Here is a 16144-nt window from a genome sequence, read left to right on the forward strand (position 1 = left end):
ATACTTAGAAATCATCGTATAAGAGATTATTCTATTGGTATAATGGATTATTACAGTACTATATGCAAAAAGAAATGTATGCTAACCGTGATATCCTGCCAATATCACTATCCTCATTGCTTCCTCAGTCATTGTATGTCGTCTGTCGCCTGTCGTTTGGCGCCTGGCGCCTGGCGCCAGTGAAGTGCATCACGTGATTCAACCAATCAGACGCTGTGTAAAGAAACGACTTTGACCAACATCAACCTCACGAAGGCCGCAAAAGTCGCAGCATCACCAGCTTCAAACCCGCATCTTCTATTGGGCTCAATTGGAGTCGAGCAACGAAGGGTGACCTGCCCATCATGATCTCCAGAGCTGCTGTGGCTCCGCCAGCCCACGCCATTCCCTATGTCTCGTCTCGCGCCCTGACCTCCGCGGCCGCCGCATTTCTCCCTCGCTTGACATCTGCACAGCCGGCCGTTAAACAGTCGACCGCACCACAAAACCAGCAGCAGTCACAGCAATTAGCACAGCAGCAGCCGCAAGCACAGCGACGAGGCTTTGCTACCGTTCAAGATGGCGCTGCTGCGCACCCACCACGGGTATACGGTGGATTGAAGGACCAGGACAGAATATTTCAGAACTTGTACGGACGACATCCTCCGGACCTAAAGCATGCCATGAAATGTGGAGATTGGTACAAGACGAAGGAGATTATTCTCAAGGGTCATGACTGGGTGAGTTCGCGTCATTCAAAATGCCTGGTTTCAGATATGTGATTCTCGGAGTGAACACCGCTAACTAATGTCTTTCGATAGATCATTTCTGAGATCAAAACATCCGGGCTTAGAGGCCGAGGTGGTGCCGGATTCCCATCTGGTTTGAAATGGGTATGTTTAATTCTCAATTCCGTCGCTACAACCTGTTCAAGGACCCCCGAAATGTATATTGGGAGGGTACTTTACAGCATTTCTCGATTGCCTTTTATCTAACGGTTCCATTCGGTACAGTCTTTCATGAACTTCAAAGATTGGGACAAGGATACCAAGCCCAGATACCTCGTCGTGAACGCTGATGAGGGTGAGCCCGGTACCTGCAAGGACCGTGAAATTATGCGCAAGGACCCCCACAAGCTCATCGAAGGATGTCTCGTCTCCGGGCGTGCCATGAACGCAACTGCAGCATACATCTATATCCGAGGTGAATTCTACGAGGAGGCCACTGTTTTACAAAAGGCGATCAACGAAGCCTACGCTGCGGGCCTCATTGGAAAGAATGCCTGCGGTTCCGGATACGACTTCGACGTCTACATTCACCGTGGAATGGGCGCTTATATCTGTGGTGAAGAAACTGCTCTAATTGAGTCAATTGAAGGCAAGGCCGGAAAGCCCCGTCTAAAGCCTCCGTTCCCTGCTGCCGTCGGTCTCTTCGGCTGTCCCAGCACTGTCACTAACGTCGAAACTGTTGCTGTCGCTCCCACAATCTGCCGTCGTGGTGGTAAATGGTTTGCTGGCTTTGGCCGTGAGAGAAACCAGGGAACCAAGCTGTTCTGTATCTCTGGCCATGTCAACAACCCCTGCACCGTTGAGGAAGAGATGTCTATCCCTCTCCGCGAACTGATTGACCGTCACTGTGGCGGAGTTCGAGGTGGTTGGGACAACCTCCTTGCCGTTATTCCCGGCGGTTCTTCCACTCCCGTGCTTCCCAAGCACATCTGTGACGACCAGATGATGGACTTTGATGCTCTTAAAGATTCTCAATCCGGTCTCGGTACTGCTGCCGTTATAGTCATGGACAAGTCTACCGATATCGTTCGCGCAATCTCCCGGCTCTCTGCTTTCTACCGCCACGAAAGTTGTGGACAATGTACCCCTTGCCGTGAAGGAAGCAAATGGACTCTGCAAATGATGGAGCGATTCGAACGTGGCCAGGCCCGTGAACGTGAAATCGATATGCTTCAGGAACTCACTAAGCAAGTTGAAGGCCACACCATTTGCGCTTTGGGTGAGGCTTTTGCTTGGCCTATCCAGGGCTTGATCCGCCACTTCAGACCAGAACTTGAAGGCAGAATACGTCAGAACGCGCAGGCAAATGGAGGAAAGGAGGTCTTTGCCGGTGGTTGGGCTCCCAACACCCGTCAAGAGGGCAAGTTGATTGCTCCTGGACAGTAGACGGGAAATGGACCCTCAGCTCGAACTGGTTTTAGGGGTAAGGGTTAAATATGTCTTTTTAGCAAATGTATTAATCATTACAAGAAGACCACGCATTTTCACTCTTGCTCTCCTAGAGCCCTGTATATTGCGGATGGTGGCAACGCTTGATTTCCATCGTGTCATCTGTTTTTTGTCATCCATCCTGATTCGCATGTTCAAAATATTTGCGGTTTGCTTTCTTTTCTGCGTTTCATATGTTTTATGTATGGACTTATAAGGCAATATTCACCTTTTACACTTTAGAAAACTTCCTGTCTACACATTCTGTTCAATCAATGAAAGCCTAGAGAAATACTTGTTTGGGGATTCATTCTTTGATTCAATAGCTAGCTAATCTATCTAAGAAAATTCGTAGGTTTTTGTGGCTATGGTCAAATCAGAGTGTTGGATCGGGGATAGACGGGGGGGATTTTAATAAAACAGTGTAAGGGGCATAATGAGATGGTGATCAGTGATAATAAAACAGGAAATGGAAAGGGTTAAGAAATTAGGAACAAGTAGCATAAAACGCCCACAAGGATCAAAAGAACAAAGGGAATGCCGAAGTAGGTCATCATGATAATCTGAAAACTTCAGGGGGACATTGGCCGACATAGGGAAGCGATGACTTGCTCTAAGTACTTCCGCCAGCCATGATCGCGTTATAGTAACGTCGGCTGACTTCCGCAGTGTGCGTGAGTCGAGCGTCTCGAGTCAACGGGAGGTTAAGAATTGTGGAAGACTCGATGTTCTGGTTGATATGTTAGATTTTGTTTGTTGATAATCCATATGAGACACGGCAAGACTTACGTTTCCAACATCTTTTGTAGCCCATCCCGCAACCAGACGGCTCATTTCCCTAAAAGCAATGCGCTCATACAAGCTAGAAGTTGCTGACTTTTCAACTTTTCCACCAAGGTGTGCAAGTGCCTTGAGCAATCGTTTGAGCGGAGCTGGGTCTCTCCATCCTCCCTTTGCACTCACCAGCTGGAGGAAATCCTGGTATACGGCACCACCATCCGCCCAGTCTCTAACTCTTCGTTCTGGGCTTTCCCCAAATCCACTAAGCAGCGAGGCAAGCGTATCATAATCCCTTTCAATAACTGCCTTAGGGGCAACAATGCGGTAGAAGGTTCCATGGGCCTCGTTCCAGTGTTTGGCATGGATGAGACACTCTACTTCACTAGCAATATCGCCAACAGCTCGGGAGTGCAGCGCCTTAGAAATCCAAAGCCAAGCTGGTGGGACCTGAAGTTCCACAGTAAGATATGTCCATAGAGAACTTGGAGTTCCATTCTCAGCTGTTGGAGAAGGAATCAAAGAGGCAAAACGACTCAAAATCTCCTTTACACTCCGCTCCCGGTCTGAAGGGCGGGAAAGATGTAGGAGGACAAACAAAGCGGGTGCATATTGTTCGGCAGTAGTGAGCTCCCAAGAAAGGTCCAAAGCAAGTTGGTCTGCTCGAGATTGGTCCACTGCAAAAACGTCGTGATGTCCTACCACTTTAGATAGATGGTGGAACAGTTGGAATGATAGACGATTGTGCAACATGTGACCGGAAACTGCAATTGGAGTAATAGCAGCTGGCATCTGAATTGGGGCGATTTCTGGGTGAGTACCATCGTTAACGGCGAGGGTATAAGTTTTCAACAAAATCCAGAAGGGAGACTCGCGACCAATAGGGTCGTCATCAGGTTTTTGGTTGGAGTCTTTAGTGGTCACAGTGAGTGGATGCTGGGGTTCACCTTCATGGTATACATCATGATGGAATAAGGTCACAGCGTCCTCAATTGGATCATCGTCTGAGATTCCATACCATAGCCGGAGGCCAAATGCCTGGAACCAATCAAGTTCAAAACGGTCTGACATATTGAAGGTTGAGATCCGCTCCTCTGGGGGCCCGCTTGGTTTTCCTTCACTGCGTAGGCAGTTACCTGCAAGCAGCTCATAGATGGCCCGAATAGGCTCGCTAATTTCACAAGAGATACCGGCCTTGCGCCATGATTCTATCTGGTCTTGCATAGCTTTCCTGGTATCTTCATCACGGCCTATCTGCGAAACGAGAGACGCCAAGTGTGGGTTCCCAGAATCAATAAGTAACTTGCATGCCTCCTCAACACGATGGGCACACAGGTAGGAAAAGGCGCGTTCTTCCGGCGTTTTGAGCTCTCCAGTCTCGTTGGGATGATGGGCACGAATCATTGTTTCCCACAACCGACTAAGGCGGTCTTTCTTGATACGATGTTTATAGTTATCAAGCAGTCCAGCAGGGACGCCCTCAGAAATATCGTCTTCCAAATCATCATTGAACAAGATGTTAGCCAATTGCCACAGCCACCTCTCAGTGTCCGCCGCTTTGGTAGTGTCAATAACAGCCTCTGCTAAGGCTCCAAAATTGGGAAGGGCCAAGGATGCAAAAGGCACGTTGTCGACTAGGCGAACAATTGATTTTGTTTTCTGCAATTGTAGAGGGTTTTGGGCCTTGAAAACATCACAAGTCAGTGAACGTGGCCATAGTTGAAGACAGCGGAAAAGTCGTACCTCAGCAGTTTCATGATCAAATTTACTAACGTTCACCAATCGTTTCTCTCCATAAACGGGTACCTCGGGTCTATTGTTTGGAAGCACAACCTCGTCAAGGACACCCCATCGTGCCTTGGTCGAGTGATGAAATGAGGCCTCGATTTCCGCCATTTCGCTTGATTTTCCCGCAAAAGTCTTGGGTTTCTTTGGATAAGGCCACTAGAGTAGAAAAAATTTAGTATAGTTTCATCTGCATTCTTGCTTAAGTACACAGAAAGTATGTAAAACGCAATTTAGATACATCTTGGATTGCATGACACGAAAAACGATTGAGATTTATTGAGTAGAAACGGGGAACTGGGGAATCAAACCTCTAATCCACTTTTGGCTTTCAATGATTGAGCAGGAGCAGGAGACGCCCCTTGCCGTTTGGGTTGTCGGAATAGTGAGTTCATAAGATCGATACTAGTAGTGAACTGCGTTGGGCGCTCTTCAGTTGCTTTCGACGTTGCGGTTGGGCTCTCATCTTCATCTCTGTCTAAAAAAGCCCTATCTTGGACCTCCCGGAGAGCTTGTCTATCTTGCTTTCGTGGACTGATAGTTCGTTGAAGTTGTTCAGCCCAGTTACCCTGAAGATTAAGGTCCGCGGACTTTGTAGGAGTGCCGAATCGAGGCATAGATTGAAATAAGTTGTTCTTTTTCAAGGGGCCAGTCAAGGTGAGCTCCACGGTTTGGTCAGGGACTGGGAAGGAACCAGCCATTTCCATATCCTCGTCCCTGTCCGATTCAAGTTCTGATGCAGAGGGTGACATGCTTTCCAGCTGTTCCTCACTTTCATTAGTAACTGAACCCGCGGAGCCGTCCTCTAAAAAAGAATCCTGGTCGGCTTCTTCTTCAGATTCCATGTCTTCCGGTAACGCCCCCATTCCATTTACCCCCTGGCGAGCATATGCCCCCGGAACGGGTTTCTTTTTCTTAAATTCAAAGGTATCATCTTCCAAACCGCTAACAGAGTCGTCAAAAAGGGAGCCTTCAATACTCATTGAGGTATCAAAATTGCGCATTCCGGACGACTGCGTGGGGGTCTGATCATTTGAAGCGACAGAGTCAGGAGCAGCGCTTAAAGTGCTTTGATTAAAGCTCTCACCTTCATCCTCGTCATCATCATCATAATCAAGTCCATACGTCGTAAAATGAGGGACAGTGAAGACCCAAGTACCGGTCTCCTTCTCATAGTCAATGAATTCAGTGTTCGTAACTTCCTTAAGACGTTTGATATGCTTCTCGAACGTTGGCCCAGAAGTGAATGGCGATGGGCTCCTCTTGTCTCTCCCACGAGGCCAGGAATTCTCAATGCGAAGAGTAGATGGCATGTTAAGGCCCTTGCCACGAGGAGGCTTAGTTGCCTCATCGGGGTAAACGGTGATAGAACGGATGGTGATCTTAGCAATCTTGTCAAAGATGTCATCAAGGTTGATGGTGGTTAGGTCAACTGGTCTGTCAAATGTAACAGATCCACAACGGACACGGCCAACTGTAAAATTAGGGACCTGTTTCAGCTCTTCACGGGACATTTTGCTGAGCTCTGCACGAGATGGCTTCATCCAATATTCACCAGGCTTAGGGTCCACGTTGGGAACAATAACGAGGGGTTTATTGGTTGGGGTGGTGAGAGCAGGTTGCTCGCCATTTTCTGGGACGGTAGCTAGCTCTTTGCCTCTGACTTGTTCCATCTGTGGGGTTGAGGATGCGCTTGGAGTGCCGTTAGGAAGCTCAACGCTCTTGGGCGCAGTTGGAGTAGAATTAGCAGAAGATTGTTTACGGGCAGACCTTAAGAATCCGAGCTCTTCGGGAGTGGGCTCAGAAGATTCAGATTCGACACGGACAATAGCCCCATTGGTCTTGTCAGCAGAGTCTCCTGGAGAGACAGCGTCATCAAAGCTGACTTTCTTCTTCAGTTTGCTAGATGGTGGTGCGGCCTCATCACCATTGGTCAACGCCGAGCGGGAAAACAAATCAGTGCGAAGGTTGCGGTCAATGGTCAAGCGCTTTAGGCTTCCACTTTGTCTAGAATTGCCGGCAGAGAAAGCTCCAGGGGAAAGAATGCTGTCAGTCTCTGGGTCCCAGGTCTTTCGAAGGCTACTGCTACCAGTCAAGCTCTTGCCAAAACTTCGTCCAAGGCTGCCACCGCTTCGCAGGCTTCCTCCAAAGATGCTGCTGCTTCCAGGGGTGCTCGCAGTACTGGAAGTGGAGTAGCTAAATCCATAGCCTTGACGAGTAGGGGGAGTAACAAGACGGTTTGCGGCAAGTGGGGAGATTTTATACATAGGTAGTGGTGTGCGCTGTTTTTGTTTCATGCTAGCGGACAGGGGGGTGGCTAGTGGACCTGGAGATGGGGTGTTGGGTGCAGGCAGGCCAGCGAAGATAGATTGACTGCCATATGGGTTACCATCAAGGAGAGACGCCTGGAACCCAGAAGGCGATTGCTGTTGCTGCTGTTGTTGCTGTTGGGATTGGCCAAATAAGCTGTTTCCGCCAGTTCCCAGTCCACCAGTCTGCTGTTGTTGTGTATTCTGAGTAGAATTTCCTAGGCCAAAAATGCTCGAGGATGCAGGGGCTGAATTGTTTCCGAACAATGAAGAACCTTGTGTAGGAGTCGTGCCAAACAAACTACCTGACTTCTGTTGTGTATTCCCGAACAACGAGCTAGTTTGCTGCGCAGGCTGGGAAGTGCCCAGGCCAAATCCAGAGGTGCCTGTTGTAGTGGTATTAGTTCCTAGTCCAGTACCAAACAGACCTCCAGGCTTCTGCTGCTGTTGGTTTTGCTGGGTATTGCCGAAGAGGCCACCACTGGTATTGGTCTGCTGATTCTGCTGACCAAAGATGGATGACCCTTGCTGTTGGTTATTATTGCCGAACAACGAACTGCCGGTCCCAGAAGTAGCGGGGGTACTTCCAAAAAGACCCCCGCCCGTTTGCTGCTGTGGTTGAGTTTGACCAAAGCCCCCGAATGCCGGCTTGGCTTGGTTTTGGTTCTGGCCAAATGAGCCGAACCCACTGCTTCCCTGCTGGCCGAAAGTGGTCGAAGTTTGGGTATTGCCAAAAGGCGAAGAGTTAGTGGTGTTCGTCTGTGTACCGAACCCAGTTCCTAGGGTCGGAGTGGCAGTGGTACCAAATCCAGTCGTCTTTTGTTGGGTATTGCCGAACAAGCCACCGCCACCAGTATTGGTTCCTCCGAACGCATTGGTCGTCGAGGTACCAAACCCCCCAGTAGTTCCAGTGGTTCCAAAGCCTGTAGAGGGCGTGGAACTGGTTTGGCCGAATATACCAGTAGCCGGTTTTGTTGCTCCAAACAGTGGGTTAGAAGTGTTTGATCCAAAGCCAGTGTTCTGAGTCTGATTTTGCGTTCCAAAGCCGGAGGTAGCTGTGGTGGAACCACCGAATGGAGATGAGCTGGCAGCAGTAGTACCAAAGCCGCTGGATCCTTGTCCAAACCCAGAGAAGGAGCCAAATGCACCAGGCTGGCCGCTAGCATTTCCATACCGCCTTCCTTGTTCATAATCGGCAACGCGTAATTCCTATGCATGGTTAGCTATATCGTTATTTGAAGACAATTATGATTTGCTTACCTCGAAGGAGTATTTCTGATACGGGGTCATAAAGCTTATGCTTTGGTAGTTGCTGGTGTTTGAGGAACCAGGGTCCTTTTCCGTAAACGGGCTGAATGTTGGGTTGGCGGTACCCTGAGAGGGCGGGACTTCACCAGCGAGGGCAGTTCCACTGCCACCGAATCCTGAGGCAGCCGTAGTAGCTCCAAAGCCTGTTCCAGTGTTGGTAGCTGGACTAGAAGTTGAAGTGCCTCCAAATATACTTCCGGTTTGATTACCTGTTGACCCAAACCCGCCAGACGGTTTGCTGCCGAAAATTCCACCACCCGTTCCGGTGTTTGACGTTGAGCCAAAGCCACTTGTACCCGTTCCAAATCCGGATGAGCCGAACGCGGATGTTTGGGTGTTTGAACCGAATCCACCACCAGTAGTGGTGCTTGTGGAGCCGAATGGTCGATTTTGGCCGCCGAACAACGAGTTCGAAGTATTAGTATTTGACCCAAATCCTAATCAAAAGTCACAAAAGGTTAGCACTTCCGCAGATGTTAAGGTATTCGACATGCATAGACAAATAAAGAAGAAAAAGTAAAAATTAAAAAAAAAAAAAAAAAAAAAAAATCTCGGGTCCATTGGCAGCGAAGGCTCAAGAGTGATGATAATAATCTCCGGAATATTGATTCCGTATCTCAAGGTTGTCTGGTAGTAGTTCAACCAGATATATCAGAGTTGCGAGCCACGCCATGCGAGATCCAGAAAGAGCGGGGCTGGAGGGCGCATATAAAACCAGCTGCCTTGGATCCGCGGATAGAATGAAAAGAGTTGTATTCAAATGGATTGCCGATAAAATACTCCGTCCCAAGAAAGAAATGTCGAGATGGCCAAATTTCAACCATTCCCTTTCCATCGTTTTTAAAAGCGACAAGGATAAAACAAGGTCTGTGTTGACGTACCTCCTCCAGTCCCGAATCCACCGGAAGAGCTTCCGAATGTATTACCGGTGTTCGAGGTACTTCCAAAAAGGGGAGTCGATCCAAAGCCTAAATGTACCAAAGAAAAAAGGGAAAGGCAGAAATTCTTGGTTAGAGGAGGGTTGTTCTCTTTCTTTTATGTCCGCGTGGTGTCGATATTGTTCCCAGCTGAGTTTGTTCCAGAGTCGCAGTTTTTATTCATCGTTTGCGCCTTTTTGTCTTCTTTTGATCTTCTTCTTTTTGAATTGTGGCGTGGCAGTATTTGTAGACAAGATTCTTATGCCCCGATGAAATGCATCTCCTCGTTTCAAGCTCATGGTGGAAACAACACGAACCATATAAAACAATCAAAGTAAAGAATCAAGGGAAGGGGAAGGGTATCATGGAGAAAAATATAGACGGCCTACCAGTGTTTCCAGAAGTGTTTCCGAACCCAGTTGATCCGAATCCAGTGTTTTGCTGTTGAGTATTGTTGGAGCCAAAGCCCCCAAAAGAGGAGCCAGTCCCGAATCCCGACATCGCGTCTCGCGTTGTTAAGACTTCTAGCGAAAGCAAAACAGGATTATTGAGCCATGAACGGGCAGGTCTCAAAAATGCGAACGCAGCCTGGGAGGCCGAAAGGGTAGAGAAAGCGGGTGGTTGGCGCCGTCAACTTGCTGCGAGGTTGGGCTGGCAGGTGAGGTCGCGACGTGCAGAGGCAAAAAGAGCTTGCGAAACCGACAAAGAGGCTGATCGAACGGGATTTGTTCACAGATATGAGCAACTTATCTGCTTTCCCGTGCTTCAGAAGAAGAAACAGAGAGAATGAAGGGTGTTTGCACAGCGGACGCTGAGAAAACGCGGATGTTGCTGCTCTTAAGGAAAAAAAAGTTGAGGTTCGAAGAGAGTCGACACAGTTAGCCCAAAGGGGAGTGTTGGTCAGGTGATGCAATTAGTCATGCTGCTGCCTAACAAAACTTAAATACGACAGCACATCGGCGGCACTATCCGAATCAGGTAAAGCGCCATTCCTATCGTCCATCGCTCTGCCGCTCCCGTCTTCGGGTAACTTCTCGACAGAGCCTCACCGGTGCCACATCCACATCAGCAAACAGACTCCTTAAACTCTCGACAACCGCCTATACTCAAACAGGTTCTTATTTAAAAATAACTTTGGTTTGACCCGTTTTAATAAACTAACAGGAGCCGAAGAATGAAGCACTAACTTTAGTCAATGCTGAGTTGTCAATAACTATTCATGTGCAGGTAGCTACTCATCGAGCGGTTTATTGATAAACAACTGTCCAATCCTTCTCATTTATCACAAAAGGCACTCCTATGAAGAATTATATCTTTCCATCAGGGTAGAAATACCGTTCTGGAAGCTAGTACTGTGCTCTTAATTGCAGGCTGATGATCTAGGAGAGGCGAATATGCACTTTTTCAGCCACTAACAATGCTTCCGAATATATGGTATGATGCTTGGCAACTTTTCACAACCTTTCAATATGGAATTTCTTCCTTACCTAGCTATGTGATCATGATTTTGTGACTAGTCTATATAGTATTCGTCTCCTCATATCCCTTCTATTCTCCTTCTCCACGAGCTTACTACCTCGCCGAGCCCGGGTCCCGGGTGGAAATAGGTGTATCGTTTGACATGATCATGGCAATTGCTGCATATTAAATAATATCAGGAGTGTAGTTTGCATCATGGACGAGAAGATTTTGCCTGTAGGCCGATTTTTTTTTTTTTTTTTTTTTTTCCCGTGGTTCCGTGATTAGAATAAATGATTTCAAGAATCATCTCTTTCCGCAGAATGCCCACGCTCCAAGTCTTTAACCCATTGTTTGTAGTAGCTTTCCCACTTCGACTTGATGGCCATTCCAGCCTCCGGATTCAGTGAATTCCATCCGTATACACTCAATGCAGTAGTTAAGTTAGGGGACATTTCCACTCGGGCCTCCCTCACTCCCCTCAACTGTCGAAAAATATCCAAGTATGATGGTAGGGCGTCAATAGCTCGCTCGAGGCCATAATGACTATGCCACCATATCGTATAAGAAGGGTCAACAGAGAGCTTCATGCAGGTATCACGAAGCAGCGCTACAATAAGCGTAAGGTTGTTAATGGTTGCCTCCTGCATTTCATCATAGAACTGGAAGTGAAATTGTTTGAAACGTTGCCACGAGCCAGGTCGTACTGACAGGCAGACTTTTTTGAGTATGGATATATTTTCGTTCCTTAAAGAAATGTTGCATACAAGTTTTCGATGGAGGAGGTCGCATGCGTCCTGGTAAATTTGGCGATTTACTCGTGCCATGTGCAGAATACTAAAGTACGTATAGAGTGGAACATATTCTTTCTGGTACTCATCAAGAATATATGAGAATATCTGTTGACGGAGTTCAATCGGTAGACGGATGATGAAGCATGGCAGAGGCGAATCCGCATGTTTGGTGCAAACTTGTCGTCTTTCAGACCAGGGTATCTTTTTGAGGCACTTGCGATTGTTCTCGAGCACTGCCTGGCAGCGAGTTACGGTCTCTCCCTGTTTCCGATGAGCCCAGCAGACGGGAATTTTGCGTGAAGCCTTGGTATTCGCTCGGTTTTTGCATGGAACGAAGGAATGTGTCAGGGCTTCACAGGGGGGTGGTATTTTCTTCTCCCTAGGCGTTGCTCCTAGGCTCTTTTTGCCTTTGTGCCCGCGGTCAGTTCTGGAGGAGCTGGATCGTGGCATCTTAGGACTTTATCGCAGTAATAGAAGAGTATAATAAGAATACAGGATGGGGGAGAGGACAGAGAGCCTAGAGTACATAGTACTGCGAGAAAGGACGCTGGAGCCTAGGGCCAAGAAGGAGTTAAGAGTTCGGCTTTAACTAACTAGCTAACTAGTTAAGTGGGAGACGCGCTTCGGTGAGACGACGCGGTCGTTTAGAGGCAACTAACTAGTTATTGATCATAGAGAGGTAATCTATTTGAAATATCCATGATATAATTGGCTGAATGAGCTAAGGGCCTATTCTCTCGTGCTACAACGTCAATATTGAACATTTGATAAGGACCAACAAACAGCAACAAGACTCGATATTCTTGGGTAAATCTTGCTCAGGCTATTTGGATAGTGTATCGCTATTTATATAACGGTTTAAAAGGCTCAGCAGTGCAAGAAAAAGACGATACCCACCGCAACAACATCAAGAAGATTCCACCTCATTTCTTCTTTGTTGCCTCATACATCTCGATAATCTTGGGAACCACCGTTGGATCCGAAAGCTAAAGAGTCATCAGTCATGAGTCACCGACAAGCCCAAGGTCTATAGCAGCCTAAAAGTGTACTTACAGTCGAGATATCGCCTAAGCTGTCAGCTTCGCCGCTCAAGATCTTCCTGAGAATACGTCGCATGATCTTTCCACTGCGAGTCTTGGGCAGGTCTTCAACGACATAGACCGCCTTAGGAGCTGCAAAGGGTCCGATAGATTTTCGAACCTGCATTACTAACTCCTTGCGGATCTCCTCGCCGATTTCGTTGCCTGTCTTGAGGGCAACGAAGGCGTTGACTGCCTGGCCGGTGAGCTCATCGTGTACACCAACGACGGCAGCCTCGGCAACGGAAGCTACATATTTGTCAGCCTAACTACTCTATACCTCCATCCTCCACAGAAATGGCAGCCTTACAGTGTGTGATGAGAGCAGCTTCTATTTCAGCGGTAGAAAGTCGATGGCCGGAGACGTTCACGACGTCGTCAACTCTTCCTCTGATCCAGTAGTATCCGTCATGGTCTCGGCCGGCGCCGTCTCCAGTGAACTATTTCTGGAATTAGCATGTAAAGAAACTAATTTGGTCTTTGCTTATTCAAGCTACTCACATAGAATCCTGGGTAGACATTGAAATAAGTGTCCATGTATCGCTTGTGGGCACCCCAAACTGTGCGAGCCATGCTTGGCCACGGTTGCTTGAATGCCAATACACCCTCTACATCGTTACCCTTCAGTTCTTCGCCGGTAACTGGGTCGACGATGGCAGGCTCAATGCCGAAGAATGGCAGAGAGGCGCTTCCCGGTTTGGTAGGAGTGATTCCACCAAGGGGAGTAATGACGTGAGAGCCAGTCTCGGTTTGCCAGTATGTCTGTATTTACTGATCTTAGACTCCTGCTTTAGAAAACCAGAAGGATCCAATACTTACGTCGACAACTTGGGCCTTTTTCTTGCCAACAACTTCATAGTACCATTTCCAGATCTCAGCTGCAATTGGCTCACCAACACTTCCCAATACTCGGAGGTCCTTCATATCATGGTGGATATGCTGGTCACCAGCACGCTTGAGAAGTCTGAGTGCGGTTGGTGCAACGTAGAACTGCGTGACCTTATTCTTTTCAATGACATCCCAGTATCTCGAGAAGTTCGGATAGGCAGGAGTACTCTCGAAAACAACTGTGGTCGCACCGAGAAGCAGTGGAGCGTAGACAACATAGGTATGTCCGGTAATCCAACCAACGTCTCCACCGCAGAAGAATCGGTCTTCCTCATGAATGTCAAAGACGTATTTACCAGTTGCGGCGGCGCCAACCAGATAACCAGCAGTGGTGTGCATCAATCCCTTGGGCTTGCCGGTTGAGCCTGAAGTGTACAAGAGGAAAAGAGGGTCTTCCGAATCCATGGACTCAGGAGCAATATAGCTAGGATACTTCTCAACCTCCTCGTGCCACCAGAGATCGCGTCCTTGAGTCCATGGAACCTCTGCTCCAGTCCTCTTGAACACGATGCAGCTAGTCACTCCAGGACACTGCTTCAAAGCCTCGTCGACAATCTTCTTGGTTCCGATGAGTTTTCCGCCTCGCTTGCCCTCGTCAGAGGTAATGACAACCTTGGAGTTGGCGTCATTGATACGGTCACGCAGCGAGTCGGACGAGAAGCCTGCAAAGACGACAGAGTGCACAGCACCAATGCGAGAACAAGCAAGGAAAGCAACCAGAGCCTCTGGAATCATAGGCAAATAGATGGCCACCGTATCTCCCTTCTTTACCCCCTGCTGCTTCAAAGTCCAGGCAAAGCTCGAGACTTGCTTAAGCAGCTCGCCGTAAGTGATGCTGCGCCCTTCGCCAGGTTCATCGGCCTCGTAGATGATAGAAACCTTGTCCGGATTCTTGAGCGCATGACGGTCGACACAGTTGTAAGAAGCATTCAGCCTTCCACCAACAAACCAAGCATTATCACCTCCCTTTAAGGAGCCGATGTGCGTCGTGTTGAAGTCTTTATCAAAGGTCACTAATTCCCGCGCCAGCCGCGCCCAGAAGGTATCCGGACTCGAGATAGACTCCTCATAAAGAGTCTTGTATTCCTCAAAGCTCTTCAGGTGCGTTTTGGTGGAGTGCTGGTGGTACTCCGCAGGCACACCAACGGTCTCGACCTGGTGGGCTTCCACGACCTATGCGCCAGTTAGCCACGCCGTCTTTTGTTCGCTCTCTCGCTTGCATAACACATAATAAACGTACCACCGGGGCCTTAGCAGCGTCTACCTCTGCCATGATCGTCTTCCAACGCAGACTTGCTTGCGTGCGACCAGGGGTACAGATGATCGCGGGGTAGCGGGGTGTAGACAGCTAAGCCGGTGTCAAGAGGGCGTCTCGAGGCGAACACAGGGCCTTGCGCAGTACGACAAATCCTTCAGGAGGAGAAACAAGAGGGGAACCGAAGCGAAGACGGGAGATGGCCAATATAAATAAGAAGAAGAGAAAGAAGAAAAGGCCCCAAAAAATGGATCGGCTTCTCCAGAGCTGAGTTTATCATACCCGAAACTCCGTCTTGACTTCACCATCTCACTAACCCTCCGCACGCCAAACAGCGCCAGCCACATAAGTCGCACAGCAGCGCCAGGGATCTCGCAGGCCAGGGATCCATGCCGCATACCTTCTCCATCCTCCTGCTTCGGCACCCGCTGTCACCTCTTGAGGATGGTTTCCAAAGAGCGGCTCCCTACTAGTTAGTTCGCCGACTAGCTAGCCTAGCTATGCGGGGTCCCTCCATTCAACCGAAACAACTCAAGGCGAATCATACTACGCCTATATTATAACCACGGAGCACCACGGAGCAGTTACTCCGTCCAGCTTTTACTGATCACGATGAAGACAAGACGAAAAACACGGAAGCGCCGAGACCAGAAGATTAATGGGATACGCTTGAGGCCCCTTGCTGCAGTGACACAGGCAAGCCACCGAGGGGCCAGGTAGCAACACGGCATGCAGCAGGGTTACATACATGCCTGTTCAGTATGATGGACGGTTCTGTGAAGTACCTTCTGCAACCCATTGTCAGTTGATCTATCAGTTGGAGCTGCATTGTCTCTCTCTCGGCATCTTATTCCGCCTACTCTATACAACTCCAACTTTAGTCTGCCTTAGTTGCCCACAGCAGTGGATATATCTACGCCCTGACCATCTATCCCACAGGTGTTATTCGGCAGTGCGAGGACAAAAAGTCACCCGGCTTGTCGTTATTCTTGCCGTGTTATCCATCCATGAGTATAGAGACTCTAAGTAAGATAAATAGTGGAATCTTCTACATAGTCAATACCGCATACAAACTCCTTTTCTATAGTTATATAACTCAGAACAAGACCAGTTATTGGTAAGATTCGGATGATTCCCGGCTGCTCCTCCCGTGCATAAACTAGAGAAGTAATTTTCTAAACCATGCCCCTACACTAATACCCCCCTACAGCACTCGCCAACCCCTATAGTCCTATCAAAATGCCACTAAGCCAAAAGGGTGAAGAGGTGGAAAGATAAATTCTGCGCTTTTATGCAGGTTCTTCAACGGTCTAACTCCAACTAGGGGAAACGTACCAAAAGGCGCTGTTTCTTAGCGATTGCTGATGCTCATGGAAAGA

The 16144-nt window shown here is 48.4% G+C and overlaps 4 protein-coding genes across 4 annotated transcripts; 1 reads left to right on the top strand and 3 right to left on the bottom strand.

Annotated features, from left to right (window-relative positions):
• Nucleotides 1–74: 74 nt before the first annotated feature.
• TRV_05072 (uncharacterized protein) lies at nt 75–2153 on the top strand (the record flags this gene model as incomplete). Its single annotated transcript, XM_003020800.1, has 4 exons — nt 75–133; nt 224–719; nt 801–872; nt 993–2153. The coding sequence occupies 4 exons, from the start codon at nt 75–77 to the stop codon at nt 2151–2153; spliced, it is 1788 nt and encodes a 595-aa protein (XP_003020846.1).
• A 655-nt stretch (nt 2154–2808) lies between these two features.
• On the bottom strand, nt 2809–8870 carry TRV_05073 (uncharacterized protein; the record flags this gene model as incomplete). The annotated part of the gene is made up of 5 exons (XM_003020801.1): nt 2809–2925; nt 2985–4916; nt 5069–8275; nt 8327–8741; nt 8827–8870. The coding sequence occupies 5 exons, from the start codon at nt 8868–8870 to the stop codon at nt 2809–2811; spliced, it is 5715 nt and encodes a 1904-aa protein (XP_003020847.1).
• Nucleotides 8871–11048: 2178 nt separating this feature from the next.
• On the bottom strand, nt 11049–11993 carry TRV_05074 (uncharacterized protein; the record flags this gene model as incomplete). The annotated part of the gene is made up of 1 exon (XM_003020802.1): nt 11049–11993. One exon carries the CDS (start codon nt 11991–11993, stop codon nt 11049–11051), a length of 945 nt encoding a protein of 314 aa, XP_003020848.1.
• A 473-nt stretch (nt 11994–12466) lies between these two features.
• TRV_05075 (uncharacterized protein) lies at nt 12467–14783 on the bottom strand (the record flags this gene model as incomplete). Its single annotated transcript, XM_003020803.1, has 6 exons — nt 12467–12529; nt 12597–12871; nt 12903–13062; nt 13124–13384; nt 13442–14683; nt 14751–14783. The coding sequence occupies 6 exons, from the start codon at nt 14781–14783 to the stop codon at nt 12467–12469; spliced, it is 2034 nt and encodes a 677-aa protein (XP_003020849.1).
• Nucleotides 14784–16144: the final 1361 nt, after the last annotated feature.

The sequence above is a fragment of the Trichophyton verrucosum genome (assembly GCF_000151505.1).
Source record: "Trichophyton verrucosum HKI 0517 chromosome Unknown contig00383_1.f1.exp, whole genome shotgun sequence".
Classification (NCBI taxonomy): Eukaryota; Fungi; Ascomycota; class Eurotiomycetes; order Onygenales; family Arthrodermataceae; genus Trichophyton; species Trichophyton verrucosum.